Source organism: Microcaecilia unicolor, chromosome 1, assembly GCF_901765095.1.
Source record: "Microcaecilia unicolor chromosome 1, aMicUni1.1, whole genome shotgun sequence".
NCBI lineage: Eukaryota > Metazoa > Chordata > Amphibia > Gymnophiona > Siphonopidae > Microcaecilia > Microcaecilia unicolor.
In genome coordinates this window covers 365,427,249-365,452,150 of record NC_044031.1, presented here as the reverse complement: position 1 = coordinate 365,452,150, position 24,902 = coordinate 365,427,249, and the positions used below count along the sequence as shown (strand labels likewise).

The following is a 24,902-nucleotide window of genomic DNA, read 5'->3' as shown; positions in this document are numbered from 1 at the left end:
GCAAATCTTGAACTCGACACGTTCTTTGAGTGGAAGCCAATGGAGTTTCTTTCTTAATGGTTAGCACTTTCATATTATTTTTCCAAATATGAGTCTGGCTGCTGTGTTCTGAGCTGTTTTGTAGTTTTTTTGATAGTTTGTTCTTTGCAGCCGGCGTATAGTGCATTACAGTAGTCCAGGTGACTTATTACCATTGACTGTACCAGGGTGCGGAAGATATGTCTCGGGAAGAAAGGTTTTACTCTTTTGAGTTTCCACATTGAGTGGAACATTTTCTTCGTTGTATTCTTCACATGGGTGTCGAGTGTGAGGTTTTGGTCGATAGTCACTCCAAGAATTTTTAGGCTTTGCGCAATGGGGAGAGTACAGTATGGTGTGGTTATTTTGGAGTAGGTGTTTTTGTTATGTTGTGAGGTTAGTACAAGGCATTGTGTTTTCTCTGTATTGAGTTTCAGTTTGAACGCATTACACATTGACTGAAGAAACATTTTCTCCAGTTCTTTTTAAATGTACTACATTGTAGCTTCATTGATGCCCCCTAGTCCTAGTATTTTTGGAAAGAGTTAACAGACGCTTCACATCTACCTGTTCCACTCCACTCATTATTTTATAGACCTCTATCATATCTCCTCTCAGCCTTCTTTTCTCCAAGCTGAAGAGCCCTAGCCGCTTTAGCATTTCCTCATAGGGAAGTCATCCCATCCCTTTATCATTTTCGTCACCCTTCTCTGTACCTTTTCTAATTCCACTATACCTTTTTTGAGATGCAGCGACCAGAATTGAACAGAATATTTGAGGTGCGGTTGCACCATGGAGCGATACAAAGGCATTATAACATCCTCATTTTTGTTTTTCATTTCTTTCCTAATAATACCTAACCTTGTGTTTGCTTTCTTAGCTGCCGCAGCAGGTTTCAACGTATCATCAACGATGACACCTAGATCCCTTGCATCGAACCTTGCATGACGTAGCTATAATTTGGGTTCCTCTTTCCCACATTCATCACTTTGCACTTGCTCACATTAAACGTCATCTGCCATTTAGACACCCAGTCTCCCAGTCTCGTAAGGTCCTCTTGTAATTCTTCACAATCCTCTCACGATTTAATGGATTTGAATAACTTTGTAAATTTAATTACCTCACTAATTACTCCCATCTCTAGGTCATTTATAAATATGTGAAAAAGCAGCGGTCCTAGCACAGACCCCGGGGGAACCCCATTAACTACATTGAGAATAGTGACCATTGAACCCTACCCTCTGTTTTCTATCTTTTAACCAGTTTTTAATCCACAATAGGACAGTACCTCATATCCCATGACTCTCTAATTTCCTCTGGAGTCTTTCATGAGGTACTTTGTCAAACGCCTTCTGAAAATCGAGATTCACAGTATCAACCGGCTCACCTTTATCTATATGTTTGTTCACCTCTTGAAAGAAATGTAATAGATTGGTGAGGCAAGATTTTCCTTCACTAAATCCATGTTGGCTTTGTCTCATTAATCCATGCTTTTGAATATGCTCTGTAATTTTGTTCTTTATAATAGTCTCTACCATTTTGCCCGGCACCAACGTCAGACTCGCTGGTCTATAATTTCCCGGATCTCCTCTGGATCCTTTTTTAAAAATTGTCGTTAAATTGGCCACCCTCCAGTCTCTCCCAAATCTTCCTCGGTGAAGACCGAAGCAAAGAACCTGATCGCCCCTTTTAGTCCTCGGTCATCTTGCAGTCCAACCAATTCTTTTGCTGGCTTCCTGCTTTTAATATACCTAAAAAAAAGTTTTACTATGTGTTTTAGCCTCCAACGCAGTGGCGTAGCCACAGGTGGGCTTGGGTGGGCCAGGGCCCACCCATTTATGGCTCAGGCCCACCCAACAGTAGCACATGTTTAGCGGTAACTGGTGGGAATTCCAAGCTCCGTCAGCTGAAGATTTCCCGTGATGGTAACGAAAACGCTACTCTCCACAACAATGGCACCTGCGCATGCTCAGTTTTCAGTGCATTCCTGCTGTCAAGGTGGAAAGAAGCGTTTTCCCACCAGCTGAGATTTTTTTTGGGGGGTGGGGGGAGAACAATTGGTGCCCACCCAATTCTTGCCTAGGCCCACCCAAAATCTGTTCTCTGGCTACGCCCCTGCTCCAACGCAATCTGTTTTTTGAAGTCCCTCTTAGCCTTTCTTATCAGCGCTTTGCATTTGACTTGACATTCCTTATGCTGTTTCTTATTATTTTCAGTCGGTTCCTTCTTTCATTTTCTGAAGGATTTTCTTTTAGCTCTATTAACTTCCTTCACCTTCCTGCAGAGTGCAGGAGAAAATACATTTCTGTTTCTCTTTTACCAGTATTTGTACTGCTTACAGAGTCTGACTTTCTTGAGGGGATCTCTAATTCAGTTTTGGTGGCATGTTTTTTGTGGTTCCCTATTTTGTATCACATGAGGATCTGTTCATGATCTGCATGTGCAAGTGAGGTGAAGGATTCTTCTGGCATGTAGTGTCTGTGTAGGAATGTGTAACAGTCCAGCTTGTTTCACTTTCCCAGTAGCATATATATTCTCCGAGGACAAGCAGGCTGCTTGTTCTCACTGATGGGTGACGTCCACGGCAGCCCCTCCAATCGGAACACTTTCTAGCAAAGTCCTTTGCTAGTCCTCGCGCCGATGCGCACCGCGCATGCGCGGCCGTCTTCCCGCCCGAACCGGCACCCAGTAGGCATCGGCACCGAGAGGACCGCTCGCCCTCTGTTCAAGAGGTGTCGGTGCGCTCCCCTTTGGACAGCCCGGAACAGCCTCCACGCCCGGAACAGGTTCTGACATCGACTCCTGCATCGGCTTCCATGTCTTTTTCCACAGCCGCTCTGCACGAGAGCCTCCGGGCCGTTCTCCCAGAGATCCTGGGAGAGCTGTTGCGCCCTTCCCCTCTGGTACCGGAGGTGCTTGCGCCGCCGGTACCGTCGAGCGAGGCGCCGGCTGGCCCATTGCCAGGGGTGAGGTCTCCGACATCGGTGCCGCTTACGGTACAGACTGCGGTCGCCTCCCAGGAAGGCTCCCCGACTACGTCGGCGGAGGGAGCTTCGCCGGTGCGGGCGAGGGGAGTCTACCTCTCGACGCTCCCACCGTGGCCGTGGTTCCACGGAGTCGAGCCGGGCACGGCTGCAGACACAGGTCTGTGAACTTGTGTCTGATACCGATGGTGAGGCCTCGTGGGAAGAGGAAGAGGACATCAGATATTTCTCTGACGAGGAGTCTGAGGGTCTTCCTTCTGATCCCACTCCCTCTCCTGAAAGGCAGCTTTCTCCTCCTGAGAGCCTGTCTTTCGCTTCCTTTGTCCGGGAGATGTCTACGGCCATCCCCTTCCCGGTGGTTGTGGAGGACGAGTCCAGGGCTGAAATGTTTGAGCTCCTGGACTATCCTTCTCCACCTAAGGAAGCGTCCACAGTACCCATGCATCATGTCCTCAAAAAGACATTGCTGGCGAACTGGACCAAGCCTCTAACTAATCCCCACATTCCCAAGAAGATCGAGTCCCAGTACCGGATCCATGGGGACCCAGAGCTGATGCGCACTCAGTTGCCTCACGACTCTGGAGTTGTGGATTTGGCCCTAAAGAAGGCCAAGAGTTCTAGGGAGCATGCTTCGGCGCCCCCGGGCAAGGACTCTAGAACCTTGGACTCCTTTGGGAGGAAGGCCTACCATTCTTCTATGCTCGTGGCCAAAATTCAGTCCTACTAGCTCTACACGAGCATACACATGCGGAACAATGTGCGGCAGTTGGCGGGCTTGGTGGACAAGCTCCCCCCTGAGCAAGCCAAGCCATTTCAGGAGGTGGTCAGGCAGCTGAAGGCGTGCAGAAAATTCCTGGCCAGAGGGGTGTATGACACCTTTGATGTTGCGTCCAGGGCCGCTGCTCAAGGTGTGGTGATGCGCAGACTCTCATGGCTGCGTGCCTCCGACCTGGAGAATAGAATCCAGCAGCGGATTGTGGACTCGCCTTGCCGTGCGGATAATATTTTTGGAGAAAAAGTCGAGCAGGTGGTAGAGCAGCTCCACCAGCGGGACACCGCTTTCGACAAGTTCTCCCGCCGGCAGCCTTCAGCCTCTACCTCTACAGGTAGAAGATTTTTGGGGGGAAGGAAGATTGTTCCCTACTCTTCTGGCAAGCGTAGGTACAATCCTCCTTCTCGACAGCCTGCGGCCCAGGCTAAGCCCCAGCGCGCTCGCTCTCGTCAGCAGCGTGCACCTCAGCAAGGCCCCTCGGCTCCCCAGCAAAAGCAAGGGACGAGCTTTTGACTGGCTCCAGCAGAGCATAGCCGCCATCCAAGTGTCAGTGCCGGGCGACCTGCCAGCGGAGGGAGGTTGAAAGCTTTTCACCAAAGGTGGCCTCTCATAACCTCCGATCAGTGGGTTCTCCAAATAGTCCGGCAAGGATACACCCTCAATTTGGCCTCAAAACCTCCAAATTGTCCACCGGGAGCTCAATCTTACAGCTTCCAACACAAGCAGGTACTTGCAGAGGAACTCTCCGCCCTTCTCAGCGCCAATGCGGTCGAGCCCGTGCCATCCGGGCAAGAAGGGCTGGGATTCTATTCCAGGTACTTCCTGTGGAAAAGAAAACAGGGGGGATGCGTCCCATCCTAGACCTAAGGGCCCTGAACAAATATCTGGTCAAGGAAAAGTTCAGGATGCTTTCCCTGGGCACCCTTCTCCCCATGATCAGGAAAACGATTGGCTATGCTCTCTGGACTTGAAGGACGCCTACACGCACATCCCGATACTGCCAGCTCACAGACAGTATCTGCGATTTCAGCTGGGCACACGTCACTTCCAGTACTGTGTGCTACCCTTTGGGCTCGCCTCTGCGTCCAGAGTGTTCACGAAGTGCTTGGCTGTAGTAGCAGCGGCACTTCGCAGACTGGGGGTACACGTGTTCCCATATCTCGACGATTGGCTGGTGAAGAACACATCCGAGGCAGGAGCCCTGCAGTCCATGCAGATGACTATTCGCCTCCTGGAGCTACTGGGGTTTGTGATAAATTATCCAAAGTCCCATCTTCTCCCAGTGCAGAAACTTGAATTCATAGGAGCTCTGCTGGATTCTCGGACGGCTTGCGCCTATCTCCCAGAGACGAGAGCCAGCAACTTGTTGTCCCTCATCTCGCGGGTGCGAGCGTCCCAGCAGATCACAGCTCGGCAGATGTTGAGATTGCTGGTCCACATGGCCTCCACAGTTCATGTGACTCCCATGGCCCGACTTCACATGAGATCTGCTCAATGGACCCTAGCTTCCCAGTGATTTCAGGCTGCTGGGGATCTAGAAGACGTGATCCACCTGTCCACGAGTTTTCTCAAATCCCTGTATTGGTGGACGATTTGGTCCAATTTGACTCTGGGACGTCCTTTCCAAATTCCTCAGGCCACAAAAGTGCTGACCACGGATGCGTCTCTCCTGGGGTGGGGAGCTCATGTCGATGGGCTTCACACCCAAGGAAGCTGGTCCCTCAAGGAACGCGATCTGCAGATCAATCTTCTGGAGTTACGAGCGATCTGGAACGCTCTGAAGGCTTTCAGAGATCGGCTGTCCCACCAAATTATCCAAATTCAGACAGACAACCAGGTTGCCATATATTACATCAACAAGCAGGGGGGCACTGGATCTCGCCCCCTGTGTCAGGCAGCCGTCAGCATGTGGCTCTGGGCTCGCCGTCACGGCATGGTGCTCCAAGCCACATATCTGGCAGGCGTAAACAACAGTCTGGCCGACAGGTTGAGCAGGATTATGCAACCTCATGAGTGGTCGCTGAATTCCCGTGTAGTGCGACAGATCTTCCAGGTGTGGGGCACCCCCTTGGTAGATCTCTTCGCATCTCGAGCCAACCACAAAGTCCCTCAGTTCTGTTCCAGGCTTCAGGCCCACGGCAGACTGGCATCGGATGCCTTCCTCCTGGACTGGGGGGAGGGTCTGCTGTATGCTTATCCTCCCATACCTCTGGTGGGGAAGACTTTGTTGAAACTCAAGCAAGACCGAGGCACCATGATTCTGATTGCTCCTTTTTGGCCGCGTCAGATCTGGTTCCCTCTTCTTCTGGAGTTGTCCTCCGAAGAACCTTGGAGATTGGAGTGTTTTCCGACCCTCATCACACAGGACGAAGGGCGCTTCTGTATCCCAACCTCCGGTCCCTGGCTCTCACGGCCTGGATGTTGAGAGCGTAGACTTTGCCTCTTTGGGTCTGTCAGAGGGTGTCTCCCGCATCTTGCTTGCTTCCAGGAAAGATTCCACTAAGAGAAGTTACTTCTTTCTGTGGAGGAGGTTTGCCGTCTGGTGTGACAGCAAGGCCCTAGATCCTCGCTCTTGTTCTACACAGACCCTGCTTGAATACCTTCTGCACTTGTCTGAGTCTGGTCTCAAGACCAACTCTGTAAGGGTTCACCTTAGTGCGATTAGTGCATACCATTACCGTGTGGAAGGTAAGCCGGTCTCAGGACAGCCTTTAGTTGTTCGCTTCATGAGAGGTTTGCTTTGTCAAAGCCCCCTGTCAAGCCTCCTACAGTGGTCATGGGATCTCAATGTCGTTCTCACCCAGCTGATGAAACCTCCTTTTGAGCCACTGAATTCCTGCCATCTGAAGTACTTGACCTGGAAGGTCATTTTCTTGGTGGCAGTTACTTCAGCTCGTAGAGTCAGTGAGCTTCAGGCCCTGGTAGCCCAGGCCCCTTACACCAAATTTCATCATAACAGAGTAGTCCTCCGCACTCACCCTAAGTTCTTGCCAAAGGTTGTGTCGGAGTTCCATCTGAACCAGTCAATTGTCTTGCCAACATTCTTTCCCCGCCCTCATTCCTGCCCTGCTGAGCGTCAGCTGCACACATTGGACTGCAAGAGAGCATTGGCCTTCTATCTGGAGCGGACACAGCCCAACAGACAGTCCGCCCAATTGTTTGTTTCTTTTGATCCCAACAGGAGGGGAGTGGCTGTGGGGAAACGCACCATATCCAATTGGCTAGCAGATTGCATTTCCTTCACTTACGCCCAGGCTGGGCTGGCTCTTGAGGGTCATGTCACGGCTCATAATGTTAGAGCCATGGCAGCGTCGGTAGCCCACTTGAAGTCAGCCACTATTGAAGAGATTTGCAAAGCTGCGACGTGGTCATCTGTCCACACATTCACATCTCATTACTGCCTGCAGCAGGATACCCCGACGCGACAGTCGGTTCGGGCAGTCAGTGCTTCAGAATCTGTTCGGGGGTTTAGAATTCAACTCCACCCCCTAGGCCCATGTTTGTTCTGTTCCAGGCTGCACTCTCAGTTAGTTGGTAAATTTTTTAGGTCAATCTCAGTTATGTCCTCGCCGTTGCGAGGCCCAATTGACCATGGTTGTTGTTTTGCGTGAGCCTGGGGGCTAGGGATACCCCATCAGTGAGAACAAGCAGCCTGCTTGTCCTCGGAGAAAGCGAATGCTACATACCTGTAGAAGGTATTCTCACAAACCCGCCCGCCTCCCCTTTGGAGTTGTGTCTTCCCTTCTCTTTGTCTTGCTACATATGAGACTGGCTGGCACGAGCCGGTTCGGGCGGGAAGACGGCCGCGCATGCGCGGTGCGCATCAGCGCGCGAGGACTAGCAAAGGACTTTGCTAGAAAGTGTTCCGATTGGAGGGGCTGCCGTGGACGTCACCCATCAGTGAGAACAATCAGCCTGCTGTCCTCGGAGAATACCTTCTACAGGTATGTAGCATTCGCTTTGGTGCTCTAGGGTCTAGTGTAATATTTATAGCACTGTCTTTTCGTAGGTGGGTTAGGGCTGTTGTGTGTTAAGCTTTCTCTATAGGTTTTGAGTGCCTTTTTGCAGGGTTTTGTGTTATTTCATGAAGTGTCTAGCCCTATTTGAAAGTAGGCACTGAGGCAAACAAAAACCTATTTGCTTTAACATTGTGCTGTTCCTGAGTTGATCACAATTTGAATATTTTGTATGGTAAGTTGTAAGGAGGATAAAGCACTTAAGTGGCTAGGATAATCACATCAAACATAGTACTGTCTTAATGTGGTTCATCCTAGCTGGCTAAGTGCTGAGTATCACACAAGGTATGTTTTATCCAGCTGCGTATGCCTGGATATTCAGTGCAGGTGCTCAAACATGACATGACATTGAATATCTGGGAATAAAGCTGGCAGTTGTCAGCAAAGCACTGACTGCTTCCCGCTGAATATTGTGCCCAATATGTTTCTTGGAGAGGGGTTACGTTTCTGATACTGAGATGAAACCAATGTGGTGAATTCTATGGTTCAGCTCTGCATTCATTGTTGCATGAAGAAGGCTCCTATGGATGCAGAATATATGCTTGCTTTTAACACAATGTAGAGTCAGGGGTCAGTATTTTTTTATATTAGAATTCCAGGAAAAATAATTTAACTCAAATAATTTTTGTTGTGTATAATCAATGTTGGCAGTTTTTTGTTTTGTTTTGTATAGTTTGGGAATATAAATTACATTCCTTTTTCCTGGGGCAACTGCTTAACTGGTGTTTAGAGCAGGGTCTCTCAACACAGCCCTCAGGACACCTAGCCAGTCAGGTTTTCAGGATACCCACAATGAATATGCAGGCAATAGATTTGCATGCACTGCCTCCATTCTTTGCAAATCTATCTCATGCATCATATTCTGGATATCCTGAAAACCTGACTGGGTTGAGAACCCCTGGTTTAGAGTGAGGTGACGTCCTCACCCATGTTTCTGATCAGAGTTTTCTTTTGGTTGCCTTGGGGGGTGCCAGCTCTCCCTCACTGCAGGCAGCAGACAGTTGACAGCCGTGAGCTGCCTCTGGGGGTAAGTGCTGCCTGTAAAGGGGGGGGGGGGGGGGGGGGAGAAGAGAAAAAAATGCTGCCTTTGAATTGCCCGAGGAAAAAAATGCCTGTTTTTTTTTTTTTTTGGGGGGGGGGGGGGGGGAGGGAGTATTTTAAGGAGGGAAGAAAACCTGTGATTTGGAGGAGAAAAAGGGAGGGTGCTGGTGTCAGGCCTAGGGAAGGGGGAGTAGGAAAGTGCACTGTCCTCTTGTTAATTCGTGTGAATGTGAGAGGGTTCAATAATCATAATAAATATTTATGAGATGTATGTATGCAAATGAATATGCTAATATGCCAAGCCACACCCTTTGCCCCACAAATGAAACAGTCAAACTGCGCCCATGGATTTAAGTCTGCACTCAGGATCTGGCTCTTTAATGAGGCCTTTGAGACTACTGTCTCTAGTCTGTTTTGCGTTTACCCACTTTTACTTTTTCCTTCAACTCAATTTTACTTTTTAATTTTAAGGGCCCTGTTTACAAAGGCACACTAGCGTTTTTAGCATGCGCTAACCATATAGTTGCCCATAGCAATGTTATAGGCATCTACACAGCGCACGCTAAGTTTTAGCATGCGCTAAAATTATAAGTGAATCTCAGTTTATTTATATAAAATGAAACAGTGATTTGTATTTCATTAAATTGATTTTCAGAGGAATGTTTGTGACATTTGTACAAGCTGAGGATGAAAGACAACTTTTATGAAATTTAGAAACAAAGGGGTTGATATTCAAAACGATTTATTTCGTTAACTGGATAAATCGTCATCTTTAAGTATTGGACCTGCTGATTTGGTTAACTTTTCGACAATGTGCAATCTAAAGTTACCCAATTTAAAATAAGGGAGGGCCAGGAGGCATGCTGATATCCAACGGTATCCAGTTAAAGGAAATTGCTTAGATTGGGCTGTAGAAATCACTTCTTGGTTATTTATATACTTACTTTGTTAACTAGATATTAAATATCTGCTTAATGTTAACCAGATGCAGAGCTGTTGAGTATTGACATCAGATGTTCAAACCAGAATCAACACGTATATCATTGGGCTTGTACATTTCTGTACATAAGATGTAATTTAAAGCTGTCTTCTGTTAAATACTGTGTATCATTAATTTAATTTTAACAGTGTTTCAAAAACTCAGTAATATAAATGTCACTGATCAAGCTCATGAACTTTTCTTTACTTTAAGGGCTTTGGGTGTTCCTGTAACAGACCTCACATTTGAAGATTGCCAGCTGGCACTAGCTAAAGGAGAGCTTCACCTTCCTTCAAACACTTCGTTTTTAGAGTTTGCAAAGCTTATAAAAAGCATTGGGTGAGCATTAATATGTGTTTTCAGTGATTCCACACACTTCCTGTAACCTTATTAACAAGTGTAGCAAATTTACTTTATCCTTTGCATAGAAGCTCAGTGTTACGTTTAAATGTGCTGATGAACAATCCAGTATCGCAGTCCAAGTTTCAGTTTTACACAGATGATATTAACTTTGTATTGTTCACAACAAAGATATCAGAAATAATTATTCTAAAACTGTACCTACATTTCCAAGTCAGTATAGGTTATCTTGTAAAAAGTCTTCAAACTCTTATACATTTTTCGCATTTAACTGTCTAAAAAAATACAATTAAAATGCATTACAATAGGGGTTTGTTTCACTGATCTGTATTCTGCGCTTTCAATGTGAAAGAGCAATTAAAGAAATACAAAATAATTATGAAGAAGAAACCAAGAAATCTTGGTTGCATAACTCTTCATATCCCTTTACTCCTTTACTTTCTGAGAGCCCTGTGTGCAGCAGTAATAGCCATGGGTCGTTTTAGGATAAGTGTCTACAAATTTTGCACAGTGGGATTGTACAGCTTTTATCCAGTATTCTTTGCGAAATTCTTCATTCTCTTTCAAGTTGGCTAGAGATCCTCAGTAGATTTTCTTTAGGCTCAGGTCTGAGCTTTGAATTAGCCACTTAAGGACATTCACTTTAGTTTTGCTGAGCCATTCCATTGTTCTTTTTGCTGTATGCTTTGTTTCATTGTCCTGCTGAAAGGTGAATCTAATCCCCAGTCTCAGGCTTATGCCAATAAGTATTCCATCAGGATCTGTTATTAGTTTTTATCCATCTTTCCCTTGATCTTCACAAACCTCCTTTTCCTCATGGGCAGATGATCAAAAGTCCCGCGCTGTTCCAATCTGGTCACTAAAAATAGCACTGGAACAGCGTGGGGCTTTACTGCCTCTATGATCTATATATATAAAACTCATCCTCAACGTTCTATTTGCACTGACGTCACTGAAGCCAGGTTCGTAAGTTCGAAGCTCTGAAGCCATACAAAATCACAGTCTGTGGGCCCCGCCCTCGCGTCAAACGTTATGACGTTGAGGGCGGAGCACATTCTCAGCTCCAACGTTGTACTGCACTGTAGCTCTCGCACAGAGGCTGCAGGGGGGCCGGCAACACACGGAGACACAAAGGGACGGAGGGGAGCCTTGCTAGCGCCCGTTTCATTGCAATTTGAAACGGGCCTTCATTGCTAGTCAGAAATAATTGCATGCAAATTTAAACATGCAATTCTCTCTGATCATAGAGTAGAAATTCGAGAGGATTGTGCCTGAGCATGCGCTCAGGCACTATCTTCCCACACTTGACAACTCCCACAGTTGTTTGACAGGTCTGAGCTGTCAAAAGCCCAGACCTGTCAAACACAGGGCCTGGAGGTCCATGGGACCACCAGACCCCAGCTTCCCCCGCCCCAAGCCAAGCAGAACAGGGGCTGGAGGTCTGGCGGAACTCCGGTCCTCCCAACTTCCCCCCCCTACACACACACACAAGTTCGGGGGGGGGGGGGAGATCTGGAGGGTCTCCAGCCCCCCCCAACCCCTCCCCCAGCATCCCTTGGATGTCTCTGGTGGCCCAGTGGGCCACAGGTCAACCCCCACCTGGTGGTCTAGCGGCCCTTCCCCACCCCCATACCTTCAGAGGTGGCCTCCCTCCTCTTCCATCAACACTTCCTCAAAATGGCGGCACCCAGCCCTGCCCAGCGCACTTATATGGTGTGAAGCCCCACCTAGTGCAACCCAGGATGCGCTGGGCAGGGCTTGGCACTGCCATTTTTGAGGCAGAGCCGATGGAAGAGGAGGAAAGCCACCTCCCTCCTCCAACTGAAGGTAGGGGGTGTGGAAAGGTCGCAAGACCACCAGGTGGGGGGGATTGACCCACGGCCCACTGGGCCACCAGGGACATCCGAGGGATGCTTGGGGGGGGGGGGGGGTGGGGGGGGCTGGAGACCCCCCTGGATCTCCAGCACACCCGAACTTGTGGGTGGCGGGGTTGGGGGCACCGGAGGTCCGCCGGACCTCCAGCTCCTATTTCGCTTGGCTTGGGGTGGAGATAGTTGGGAATCTAGTGGTCCCATGAACCTCCAGCCCCTGTGCTTGACAGGTCTGGGCTTTTGACAGCCCAGACCTGTCAAACAAGTGGTGTGAAGCCCCACTCAGTGCAGGGCCAGGCGCCGCCATTTTCGAGGCAGCGTCAATGGAAGAGGAGGGAGGCCACCTCCCTCAACTGACGGTAGGGTGTTGGGGAAGGGTCGCTAGAGCACCAGGTGGGGGGGGGGATTGGCCCACTGGACCACCAGGAACATCCAAGGGATGCTGGGGGGGGGGGGGGGGTTAGGGGGGCTGGAGACCCACCGTATCCCCAGTCCTCTCTGAACCTGTGTCGGGAGGGACCAGAGGTCCGCTGGACCTGCAGCCCCCTGTTGGTGGGGGGGGGGGTAGGATCAGGGTTCCTGTGGGGGGCTGCTGCATTGGGGGGAGGGAATGGGGGCCTGTTAGCATGCAAATGCATGCTGGATAGGGCTCACCATTCCTCCCCAATTGTCTGCGTAGGGTATGCCGCAGCCAGCGAGCCAATCTTATGTGCGCTGGTCACTGATCATTGGGGATAAATAGGTTTAGCATGCATTTGCATGCCACTTGTGCTAAGAGCCCTGATTTGCATGCTAGTTGCATTTGGAGCCAGCAAACGCATTGTTTCAAGCGCTCAGGGGCTCTGATCATGGGGCGGTAGCAAACGCAGGCACTAGTATGGTGCTAACAGCCTCTAGTGCCTGCGTTTGCTTCTGATCATTGGCCCATCAGTGCTGTAAATCATCCCCACAGTATAATGCTGCCACCATTAGCTTTACTGTAGGGAGGGTATTAGCAGGGGAGATATGCTCATAAAACTTTCTCCCAGATGCATGTAATGCCATCTAAGTGTTTCTTTGTAAATTCTATTTTGTCACCTTTCCCTACAGGCCATATTTGTGAAGTAATCTTGAAATTATTGAACAGTCAACATTTTCCCCAATCTCAGTCTGTAGTTCTGTTAAAGTTATCTTAGATCGACTTCCGGTGACATCAGCAACCTCGATGGCAGCCTGAGTTCGTCGCTCCGGCTCAACCCCGCTAAAATTGCTACTTTTCCGCTTTATAATTGACGGACTTTTTTTTTTAAATATTTCTCTTTATTAAATTTTTAACAATCATAATAAACTCTTATGAGTGTTTACACAAGTAGGTAATACAATAAAAAATAGAAAAAGAAAATTCAAATCTAAGGTTTCTTTTCTATCGTCCACAATACTATTAAGAAAACGATCCAAGAAAAAGAAATTAAACAGAGGCAAAACTAATTAAAGAGAACATCTTGTCCCAAGTGGTCACTCTAAGCTGTCATACAGTATTACATATGTGACTAAGTTACCACATTAACCTCCTCTCTACTTATCAGGAAATCCTCCAACTGATTAGGTTCAAAAAACTGGTAGGATTTAGACTGGTGCAATACTCTACATACACAGGGAAATCTTAACAGGAAATTAGCACCTATTGCAAGCACCCTAGGGCGCAAGGTTAAAAATACCTTGCGTCTCTTTTGTGTATCCCTAGATAAATCTGGGTACACTCGTATCTTTGAACCCAAAAATAAAGAATTTAGATGTCATAGTTGACGGACTTTAACGTGAAACGAAGGCAGGAGAAGTCTACAAGAGGCAGCGACAGAGAAGAAATGTCACAGAAATCGAAAATCACGGAAGCCAAAGCGGGAGTCCAAGGCAGCCTTCGCAGTGCTAAAACTGCTAGCAGCCATGCTTCATCTCGGGAAGAGGAGGCCTCAGATTTTGATTCGGCTCACTCCGACGAAGATACTGGTATCATTAAGGATTCACAGTTTACCAAAGTGCTTCGAGACCTCTGTAAAGATTTAGCTCACATGAAATCAGACATTGTGGAATGCATTGAAAATGTGCGAGGTGAGATCAAGGAAATTGGTAATCGAGTGGAGGATCTGGAAGGCCGGGTGGACGAGCACGTGGAACTGATGAACCAAATGAAAGAGAAAGAGGTAGATTTTGCTAACCAAATGGAGGAATTGCAATATAAACTTGATGATATCGAGAACAGAGGGAGACGAAATAATTTACGGTTTCGGGGCATTCCGGAGGCTGGAGATCAAGACGATGTCCCCAAACTAATACATGAACTGTGTAAGCATATTTTGAAGGGAACTCCAGACCAACAGGTCCCGGAAATAGAACGAGCTCATAGAGCACTGGGCAAGTCGCTCCCTAATAAACCCAGAGATATTGTGGTTCGCTTCTGGAAATATTCGGAGAAAGAACCCCTATATGGCCTGGCTAAGCAACAAAAGGACTTGTGTTTTCAAGATACACCTATTTCGGTATTTCAGGACTTATCAGCCTATACTCTACAACAAAGACGAAATATGAAACCGATTCTGAAGGTTTTGGGGCAACATAACATAAAATACCGATGGGCTTTTCCCTTTGCAGTATGCTTTAATATTGCTGGTAAGCTACACAAAGTTCGCTCCCCAGAGGTGGCACAGCAGATTCTACGAGCAGCAGGTATGATGGGGCCGACTACAGAATTACACTTGGAGACTACAGTTGACAAGAGAGATAAAATGCGACAATGGCAACAAGTTTTTAACAAGACAAAGAAACCACGGCTGACTGTGCATAATACTTGACTGTCATATTGCTCCAAATTAAGGCTGTTGAAAGAGTGAGCGAAAGTTGATATTTTCCTCTTTGTTTCTTTATGATTTGTATCTATATCAGAGATAAGTCTGTTGATTATATGGATGATGTCATGCGGGCTTGGGCGGGGGTGGTGTGGGCGGGCTGTATTCTGTGAGGGTTGATCTTGCTAGGAAGTGAGTAAGTGGACTCCTGGGGGGAATTGTATTTCTCTTGGTAGTTTGTTGCTCTACCTATGAAGGGGATAGGGGAGGGCGGGACGTGGGAGGGAGGGGGGATGGGTCAAGGGGAAAAGGGAGGGAGGGGCATTACAGTGTTCTCAGGTGACACTTAGACATGTAAGTGACTGTTTTGGGTATACTCTATGGCATCTACTTTAAAGATTATGACTTTCAACATCAAAGGCCTAAATGCTCCTAGAAAACGACAGCTGATTTGGCAAGAGATAAATAGACATAGACCCCAGGTGGTTATGTTGCAAGAAACTCATTTGAAAAGGGCACATGAATAATTGTTTAGACATGTTTATTATTCTAAGATTTACTTTGCCTCAGACATATCTGACAAGAAACAAAGAGGGGTAGCGATATTGTTCCAATCTGACCTGCCTATACAAATCCATCAGGTGAAAAGAGACCCAAAGGGCAGATATCTTCTACTTAGGTGGACATTTGAAAATCAGGAGGTAACTTTGGGATCTATATATGGGCCAAATACTAATCAAACATCTTTCTTTCAATTACTTAAGAAACAAATACATACAGTGATAGGAGGCCAGCTTATATTGGGTGGTGATTTTAATGCCACTCTATGCCCCGAAGTGGATAAATCGGGATGTAACTCTGGTAGTGACGAAGTCTTAGCCAAACATTTTACTACTTTTGTCAGTGATATGGGACTTTTTGACTCTTGGAGAGATATGCACCCTACTGAGCGTGACTATTCCTTTTATTCTCCAGTACATTCCACATATTCACGGATTGATTACTTGTTGGTTGATAAGTTATTAGGAGATCGACTCACAATAGCACATATAAATAATATTACTGTGTCTGATCACGCTCCTTGTGTGATACAACTGGATTGGCAGATAGGAAAACAGCGGGTAGGGCACTGGACACTAAATAATGGGCTGTTAAAACAGGAAGCAGTTTGTCAGGAATATGTTAAGGTCCTGAAGGAATACCTGTCTTTTAATTTAAGCTCAGGGCCCTCAATTGCTATGGTATGGGAAGCGCTTAAAGCGGTATCCAGAGGTCACTTTATTAAAGTGGCTGGAAAGCTTAAGAAACAGAGGATGCAGGCCACCATGCAGCTAAGAGAGAAAATTGAGATCCTAGAAAGTAAACATAAATTCACAGGCTCTCTTAAGATATACAGAGCTTTGCAAGATGCCAGAATACAACTAGACGCCCTGCTAACTCAACATCTCGAATTTATTAATGAAAAACTAAAGCTTCATACATATACGACCAGAAATAAGATCAGTAGGCAGTTAGCTATTAAATTGCGAAAATTAAGGGCAGACCGTAATATCTATCGTATTAAGGGCCCCAGAGGAGAGGTGCTTCGAACATCTCCTGAGATTAGATCCCGTTTCAATGAGTACTATGCTAAGCTTTATGCCGGAGATGGGGATATAAAGGAGGAGAGTATTCGGTTATATTTGAAAAAATAGCTTTGCCAACCTTAACACAAGATCAGCAACAAATGCTTGATGCCCCTATTGATATGCAAGAGGTACTAGCAGCTATAAAAACCCTGAAAACAGCCAAATCACCGGGACTGGATGGCTATACGGCTGAATTCTATTAAAATTTTGCCCCTTATTTGGCGCCTGTTTTAACGGATGTGCTTAATGCAGTATTGAAAGGCGATAATCTCCCACCAACTATGAAAGAGGCATGGATTGCAGTAATCCTGAAGCCTAAGAAGGAGATGACTGAGTGCTCTTCTTATCGCCCCATCTCTGTGCTAAATGTGGATGTCCGCATCCTAGCTAAGGTATTAGCAAGTAGATTAACAGGAATTCTGCTGACCTTAATACATCCAGACCAGGTGGGTTTTGTCGCCAGTAGACAGGCCTCAGACAATATTAGGCGTACTCTGAATGCTGTGTATATTGCCAGGCAGAGTAAAATACCGTACTGCCTATTAAGTGTGGATGCTGAAAAAGCATTTGATAGGGTGCATTGGCCATTTCTACACCAGGTTTTACAACATTTTGGATTTGGTTCTAATTTTAGGGACTGGATTAAAGAATTATATACCCAGCCAAAAGCGGGGGTAAAGATTAATGGTCAGATATCCGCCTTCTTTGAGCTGAACAGAGGAACACGTCAGGGGTGTCCTCTATCGCCGCTTTTATTTGCTTTGGTAATGGAACCACTGGCGTGGGCTATTAGGAATCATTCAGGGATAAGGGGAGTGAGGGTGAAAGACTGGGAATCAAAGGTGGCATTGTTTGCAGATGATGTCCTCTTGACCCTTACTTCGCCTTTTGATTCTATACCCCAGGTTATATGTGAATTGGAAACTTATGGGCGGGTGTCTGGATTTAAGATTAACTATGAGAAAACGGAAGCAATGGCAGGTGGTATGATAGAGGAACTGTATCAGCGTTGTAAGCAACTATATCCTTTGAGGTGGGTGACTAAGGGTCTTAAATACTTGGGGGTTTTCCTTACTACCAAACTACAGGGCATTACTGAGGCCAACTATGCACCGTTATTGAAAGACATTAGAGAGGATTTGGAGAGATGGGAGCCCCTTGGCTTGTCCTGGTTTGGGAGAATAGCTACAGTGAAAATGAATATATTATCGCGATTACTGTATCTTTTCCAGGCCCTGCCACTACCTATTAGTGACCATGTGCTTCACTCCCTGCAGATACGACTGCAGAAGTTTATTTGGAAAGGAGGCAAATCAAGAATCGACCCCTCAATAATGTATACAGACCGCAGGACCAGAGGTGGTCTGGGGATCCCTAGACTGGATTTATACCATAGAGCTGCTCAGGTTAAATCCGCAGTGGAATGGTTTCAAGAAGCCTCTCACAAACTTTGGATAAAGATGGAACAATATATACTACATAGCCCTTTGAAGTTAGGCCATTTACTCTGGCTGCCACCTAAACATCGCTGTTTGGGGGAGGAGGTGAGCCTGATCATTGGGTTTACCTTATCTTGTTGGGATAAAATGGAACATTCAAAACGAATCTATTGTTCTCGGTTATCACCTATTGCTTGTAATTTAGCATTCCCATTAGGCTGCTCACGCTCAGTTTTTACTGGATGGAAAAGGCAAGGATTAGATCTATGGGGACAGTTGGTAAATAAAGATACTTATATATCATTCCAGGAATTGGCAGATACATACAGGTTACCTTCAACAGATCATTATGCCTATACTCAATTGATTCATTTTATGTCATCAGAAGGCAGACATGCCTATTTATTTGGTGAGGTGACCTTTTTAGAAGAACTCTGTGTTCGGGAACAAGGGACATGAGGCCTTATCACTTTGATTTATGGGCACTTGCGAGATAATCTGTATGTTAGCCACAAGCACAGGGTGCTGTAGGAGAAAGAGTTAGGGGTGAGTTACTCGGCAGAGGAGTGGCAGAGAATGGAGAGGTGCTCCGTACGCATATCTCCAGCAGTAAATATTCAAGAAAATTTAACAAAAGTATTATACCGTTGGTATCTAACCCCAGTAAGGCTGAATCATATGTTTGGATCGGCTTCCCCGACCTGTTGGCGTAAATGTGGTCAACGTGGTACATTAGGTCATATTTGGTGGACATGTTACAAAGTAAAAGCCTTCTGGAAAGCGGTCCAGGCCCGGATTGGATATTGGGTGGGAGTTGAGATACCGTATGATCCTGCTGTATTTTTGTTCCATAAAACTATTCTGGGGGTGAGTGATCATGGTCAAATGTTAATCAAACATTGCTTATGTGTGGGCAGATTGCTTATTGCTCGCTCATGGAAGCAAAAAAATAGCCCGTCTGTAGTCCAATGGATGACCCTACTGCGGAACATTGCAGAGAGAGAACGATTGGTGGCAAAAGAGAGACACCAGTTGTCGAAATGGACTAAGATCTGGGAACCTTTGGGTATACCGAAGAATTAATGAGCTATGGAGAAACATCTGCTATGTTGAATTACTGTTGTTACCTTAGAATACTGTAAGGGGGTGGGGGGTTTGGATGGGAATTTAATCAATAGCGTGGAAATGTCTTGATGCAAATTGTACAGAGGGAACAAAATTCTTGTTTAAATAAAAAAAAAAAGTTATCTTAGATCTCACAGTGAGTGTTCAAAGCAGTTTCTATAACCTTTGGGTGCTTACTTTGATGGAGTGGCCTGATAGAGGCAATGCCTTGGTATGCTAAACTGTTGCATAGAAACATAGTCCATATGGCCTTTATCTGCCATCATTTTCTATCTAGTCTTTCCATCCATGCCATCTACTATCTTTCTCTCTCTAAGAGATCGAATGTGTTTGTCCCATGCGTTCTTAAATTGATAGTCTTCTCCACTACCTCCACCAGAAGGTCATTCCATGTATTCACCACCCTTTCTGTAAAAAAAAATATTTCCTTAAATTACTGCTGTCTATTCCCTTTGATCTTTATCCTTTGCCTGCTCATTCCAGAGATTCCTTCAGTTGAAAGAGACTTGCCTCCAGTCCATTTATGCCATAGAGATATTTAAATGTTTCTATCGTATCTCCTCTCCTGCCTTTCTTCCAAAATATACATAATAAGGTTTTCAAGTCTTTCTCATATGCTTTTTAACAGAGACACTGATGATTTTAGTCAGGGGCAGCCCAAGGTAAAATGCCGCCTGAGGCAGGGTTGAGATAACCCCCCCCCCCCCCCCCCCCCGAGCCAAGTTCTGGCATCTTCCCCCTTTCTTTCTCCACCCTGTTCCATGAGATTACCTTCTTTCTTCATGTTCCAAAAGCCAGCGGTGGCTGCATTTCCCATACACTGCCCTGCCGCTTTCACCGGCCTCCTTAGTTTACTGCAGATGCCTCTGAGGAGATACGTCAGAGAACTGTCCGCAGTAAAGAGAAGAGACGGGTGCTGGCGACAAGGCAGCATATGAAACATGAAGAAAGAAGATAAACTCAGGGAACGGGGTGGAGGAAGGAAGGGGAGAGATGCCATCCCCAAAAGTGCCGCCTTAGGCCCCTGCCTCAGGTAGCCTAATGGTCAGACCACCCCTGATTTTTTAGTACCCACCCTCTGGACCAACTCCATCCTGTTAGTATGATCTTGAAGGTGCTCTCTCCAGAATTGTAAACAGGCCTCACCAGAGACTTATACAGAGGCACTATAGCCTCCTCTTTTCTGTTAGCCATTCCTGTCTGTTCACCCAAGCATCTTTCTGGCTTTTGCCGTTGTCTTTTCTACCTATTTGGCCACCTTAAGATCATCAGATACAGTCACTCCCAAGTCCCATTCATCTTTCATGCACAGAAGTACTTCACCCCCTATACTGTACTGCTCCCTTGGGTTTTGCAGCCCAAATGCATGACCCTGCACATTTTTTATATTAAATCTTAGCTGCCAATCTCTGGACCATTCTTCAAGCTTCACTAGATCCCTATTCATGCTATCCACACCATCAGCAGTATATACCCTATTACAAAGTTAGGTATCATCTGCAAAGAGTCAAAACATATCAGCCCTTCTGCAATTAAACTTGCAAGATGTTAAAAAGCTGGAGCAAAGACATATCCTTGCTTCACACCTCTGGTAACATATTTTCTTCGAGGACAAGCAGGCATGTTCTCGTATGTGGGTGATGTTATCCATGGAGCCCAGTGCAGACTTCCATAGTGCACTGTCACTTTAAAACTTTGAGGCAATGCCCCCATCGAGCGTACGTGAGTGCCTTCCAATCTGATGCTCAAGTGTAGGACCAGCAGTCTAATGTTTTCCAAGGAGAAAGAGAGGTTGTTTTTCTAATCGCTTCTCAGCGTGTGAAACCTTTACTTCCTGTGAATTTCCCTTTTTCAGGATATTTGCTTTCTTATGTTTTACTTTTTCCTTTATTCCTTTTATTCAATTTATTGATTTTTCAAGTTGTTTTTCATTTTTCTCTTTCTGGCCTTTGAGGTCTCCGAGCCCTTCTTTTAGCCTGGAAGCATTGACCATTTTCGTGTACACGATTACTCAAGCTCCCAGGACCGTTGAGCCTTTTGACCTTGCGTCGACTGTTTTTCCTTTCATGTCATCAAGTGGCTGAGTGGCTTTAAGAATTGCATTTGATGCAATGGAAACATTTCAGGCACAAACCCCCATAACTGGTGTTTTCAGTGCTTGGATGGGACATACAATGTAGCCTCTGTCTGCGCATGCAAGTGATGACACTTAAAGCCCCCAGAGTCCAACATGAAAACCTTTTTGGGTCTACATCGGCTTTGATCATGGCAAGAGATTTGGCACTTGATGTGGAACTTGCATTGACGTCTGTATCGATATCGGGTGCACCAGTGCAACATCGAGAATGTACCGCGACCGCATATGGAATCTACATCCCCTTAGTCAGTGCCGTTTGCAACATGGGACCTGCAGTGTAACAAATCTAAGAAGAATCACCATTGTTCTCCCTCCAGGCACTCTGCCAACACCTCTCTTGCATCAACATCCTCTGCACAGGAAGTATCCATGCCGCAGTGACCACTCTCCTGTCCATCTAATTTCTCATCGAAAGCTTTCAAGGTCTTACACCTGCACAGGCTATAACTCAGTCTGCCTTCACACTGCTGGCTCAGCCAGTACCGACATATACCCTACAGGAGGAAATCCAGGCTATGTTCAAGGAGAAGCTCTCAGAGCTACTGCATATGCAGTTTATTCAGGCTTGCAGAGTGCTTGCGCCAGCCTCGGCCCAGACCATAGATGCATCAGAGAGACATTCACAGGAGAGGTCCTGCATACTGGCTCAGCGTTGAACATCAGGGGTGCCACGAACCCAGCTGATGCATGTGTCAACATCAACTGAAGAACTTTCTCCAGCCTCAGAGGCTCATCTACCTTGACGTACTCCAATTCAGAGCCAATGCTTTAGTCAACACTCTCGTCCATGTACTTCCCAAGTACAGTACTTTAAAGAGTCACTCGGACTTCTCTTGGGAGACAGAGCAGGAGCCACGGGACCTCTCAGCTAAGGAGTCCAATGGCATTACATCTGATCCTTCTCTGCCACCTGAGAGACGTAATATACTTTCTGGAAGAGACTTACGTTCAGAACTCTTTGAGGTTCTAGATTGACTGTCCTCCTGAAGAAAGAATTACTGTTCCACTTCATACAATTATGAGAAATACTCTGATCAAAAACTGAGGGATTCCACTAACAGTTCAAAGAAAATTGATGCAATGTATAGGATACAGGAATGCACTGGATTTGAATTAAAAAAAAAAAAAAAAACAAAAGCAGTTGCCCCATCATTTCTTAGTTGTGGAATCTGCTTTAAAGTGTGCTCATACTGCGAGATCTCATGTGTCTGCTCCTTCAGGCAGAGAAAGTAGAACTTTAGACTTTTTGCAGAAGAACATTTCAGGCCTTAGTGCTAACCAATTATCAACTTTATTCCACAATTTACTTAGTCTCTAATACAGAGTACTATCTTCTTTGCAGACTTGCTTCCTCCTGAAAGGGTTGATGAGTTCCTCAAGCTTCACAGGAAACTTCTAGATTATCATAAATCTGTCTCTTCTCACATTTCCACCTTAAGAGTAGCAATGTGCTGTCTTTCCTGGCTCAGAGTCTCTGACCTTGAATCTGCTGTCCAGGAGCATCTAGCAGATGTCCCTTGTAGTGGAGCCAACTTATGTATTGACAAAGTTGAGCATGTGACTAACCTAATTAAAAAAACATACAGATACTATAAAAAAAAATCTATCCAGGCAATAGTCGACTTCTTCCTCTTCTACTAGAAGATTTTCAGGAGGTTTTCAATACTCCAATTACTATACATCTAAGCATCATTATACTCCCTCACTCCTCCTCAACCTCAAAGGACTATGCCCCAACGCTCATGTCTGCAGCTGCAGTGGGACAGGAATCCCAGACCCTCTTCTCAGTCTAAACAACAACCCAGTTTTTGATTCCTTCCTAGAGAGCATTGCCACCGTCCAGTTGTCCATGCCAAACAATCTACCGGTGGGAGGCAGACTTATCCTCTTTTAACAGAGATAGCCGCTCATAACCTCTGACCGTTGGGTGCTACGTATCATACAGCACAGCTATGCTTTGTGTTGGGGAAAAAAGACCTCCTCACCATCCACCAAGAGAGTCTCTTTTCATCTCCCTCCAAATGATAGTACTTCGAGACTTGCTTTCTGCCCTCCGGCAGAATGCAATAGAGCCAGTTCCTCCACCGGAGAGGGTTCAGGGTTCTAGTCCAGATACTTTCTCATCCAAAAAAGATGGGGATAATACTGTATAACCAATTTTCAATCTGCGAGATTTAAACACATACCTCTATGTATGGTTTCCTTTGGGTCACTTCTTCCCATGATCCATCTCAACAACTGGCTTTGTTCTCTAGATCTAAAGGAGGCATACTTTCAAATAATTATTCTCCCTGCGCAAAGAAAGTTCCTGCACTTCTACTGTGGGATCTGCATTATCAGTTCAGAGTCTTGCCATTCAGCTTGATTTCGGTCCTGCGAGTCTTCACAAAATGCCTGATAGTGGTAGCAATAAAACTCCTTAAGTGGGGCATACACATCTTACAATACCTCAACGACTGGTTAATCAGGGCACAGACTTCAATTCAATCCACCATAAGGCTCCTAGAACCCCTCAGTTTTGTGATAAATTACCTCAAATAACATCTTCAACCAGTTCAGACCTTACAGTTCACTGGGGCTCTCCTGGACACTACTTAAGGTTGAGCCTTCCTTCCTCAAATGAGAGCAAACAACATAATCTGTCTCTCTGCTCAAGTTTCCAGATCCACCCAGGTATCTGCTCATCAGATGCTCCGCCTACTTGGTCACATGGCTTCTGTTCCACATCCAAATTCCTCATTGGGCACTCTCCTCTCAGCGGTTCCAAGCCACAGAATCACTCAGCCCATTTTTGAGTTACTCCACAGCTACACCACTCTCTATAGTGGTGAATGGTATCTCAGAATGTCACCAGGGTTCTACTGTTTCAGCCCCTTCCACATCACAAAGGCCTCACCACGGATGAACACCCTCAGTACTTTCCAAGACCGCATTCTCTCTTTTTTTTTTAATAACTTTTATTAGAGAATTTAGCAAATCACATCCAAATATAATAAAGGCAACATAATATCAGCAGTAGACAGAATAAAAAATATTCCCACCAACACCCACGTGTCAGAAACTATGCAGATATTCTCTATAACCCCAAACCTTCAACCTCCCCTTCTCCCCAAGAACCATCCTCCCTTCTCAAGTGTCCACTACAGGATAAGCAGAGAAGAGTCTGAACAAGAAGACCACTTCACATATGGGTCCCAAATACGATGATAGGCTAATAAACGACCAGTTCGTAAAGCTATTTAGACATCAGATGAATGTAGTCCAACTTGCGCAAAATCACAGAAAGTCCTGGCAAAGATGGTTGCTTCCAAGCCACAGCAAGCACCAATTTGCTGGCAACAAACACATAAGTAACCAGGTGATATACACAGGCCTTCACTCCCAACGGTTTAACATGCAGAAGACTATCAAGCTCATTTTCAAAGCACTTAGCCTCCCAAAGTTCCATAGAAACCTATGGAACTTAGCCTCCCAAAGTGCTTTGAAAATATGCCTCAATGCCATCTTCCTAGGATATGTAATTTTAGTGAGGCTAAAAACAAATTTCAAAACAATAGTCCAAAAGTCTTGGGCCCGGGGACAAGCCCACCATATATGATACATATCTCCCGTTATATACCACATTGACACCAGCATAAAGCTGACTCCAAATGGAACATTCTGGTCAACCGCTTGGGAGTATGGTACCAGCAATAGAGAATTTTATACCT

General features: G+C 46.0%; 1 protein-coding gene across 1 annotated transcript in view; it reads left to right on the top strand.

Moving 5' to 3' along the window:
* Window positions 1-24,902, top strand: part of LPCAT1 (lysophosphatidylcholine acyltransferase 1) — a 624,443-nt gene that overhangs the window by 408,129 nt on the left and 191,412 nt on the right. The window contains 1 exon segment of the mRNA XM_030209843.1: window positions 10,024-10,149. Within this exon segment, the coding sequence (XP_030065703.1) occupies window positions 10,024-10,149 (126 nt within the window).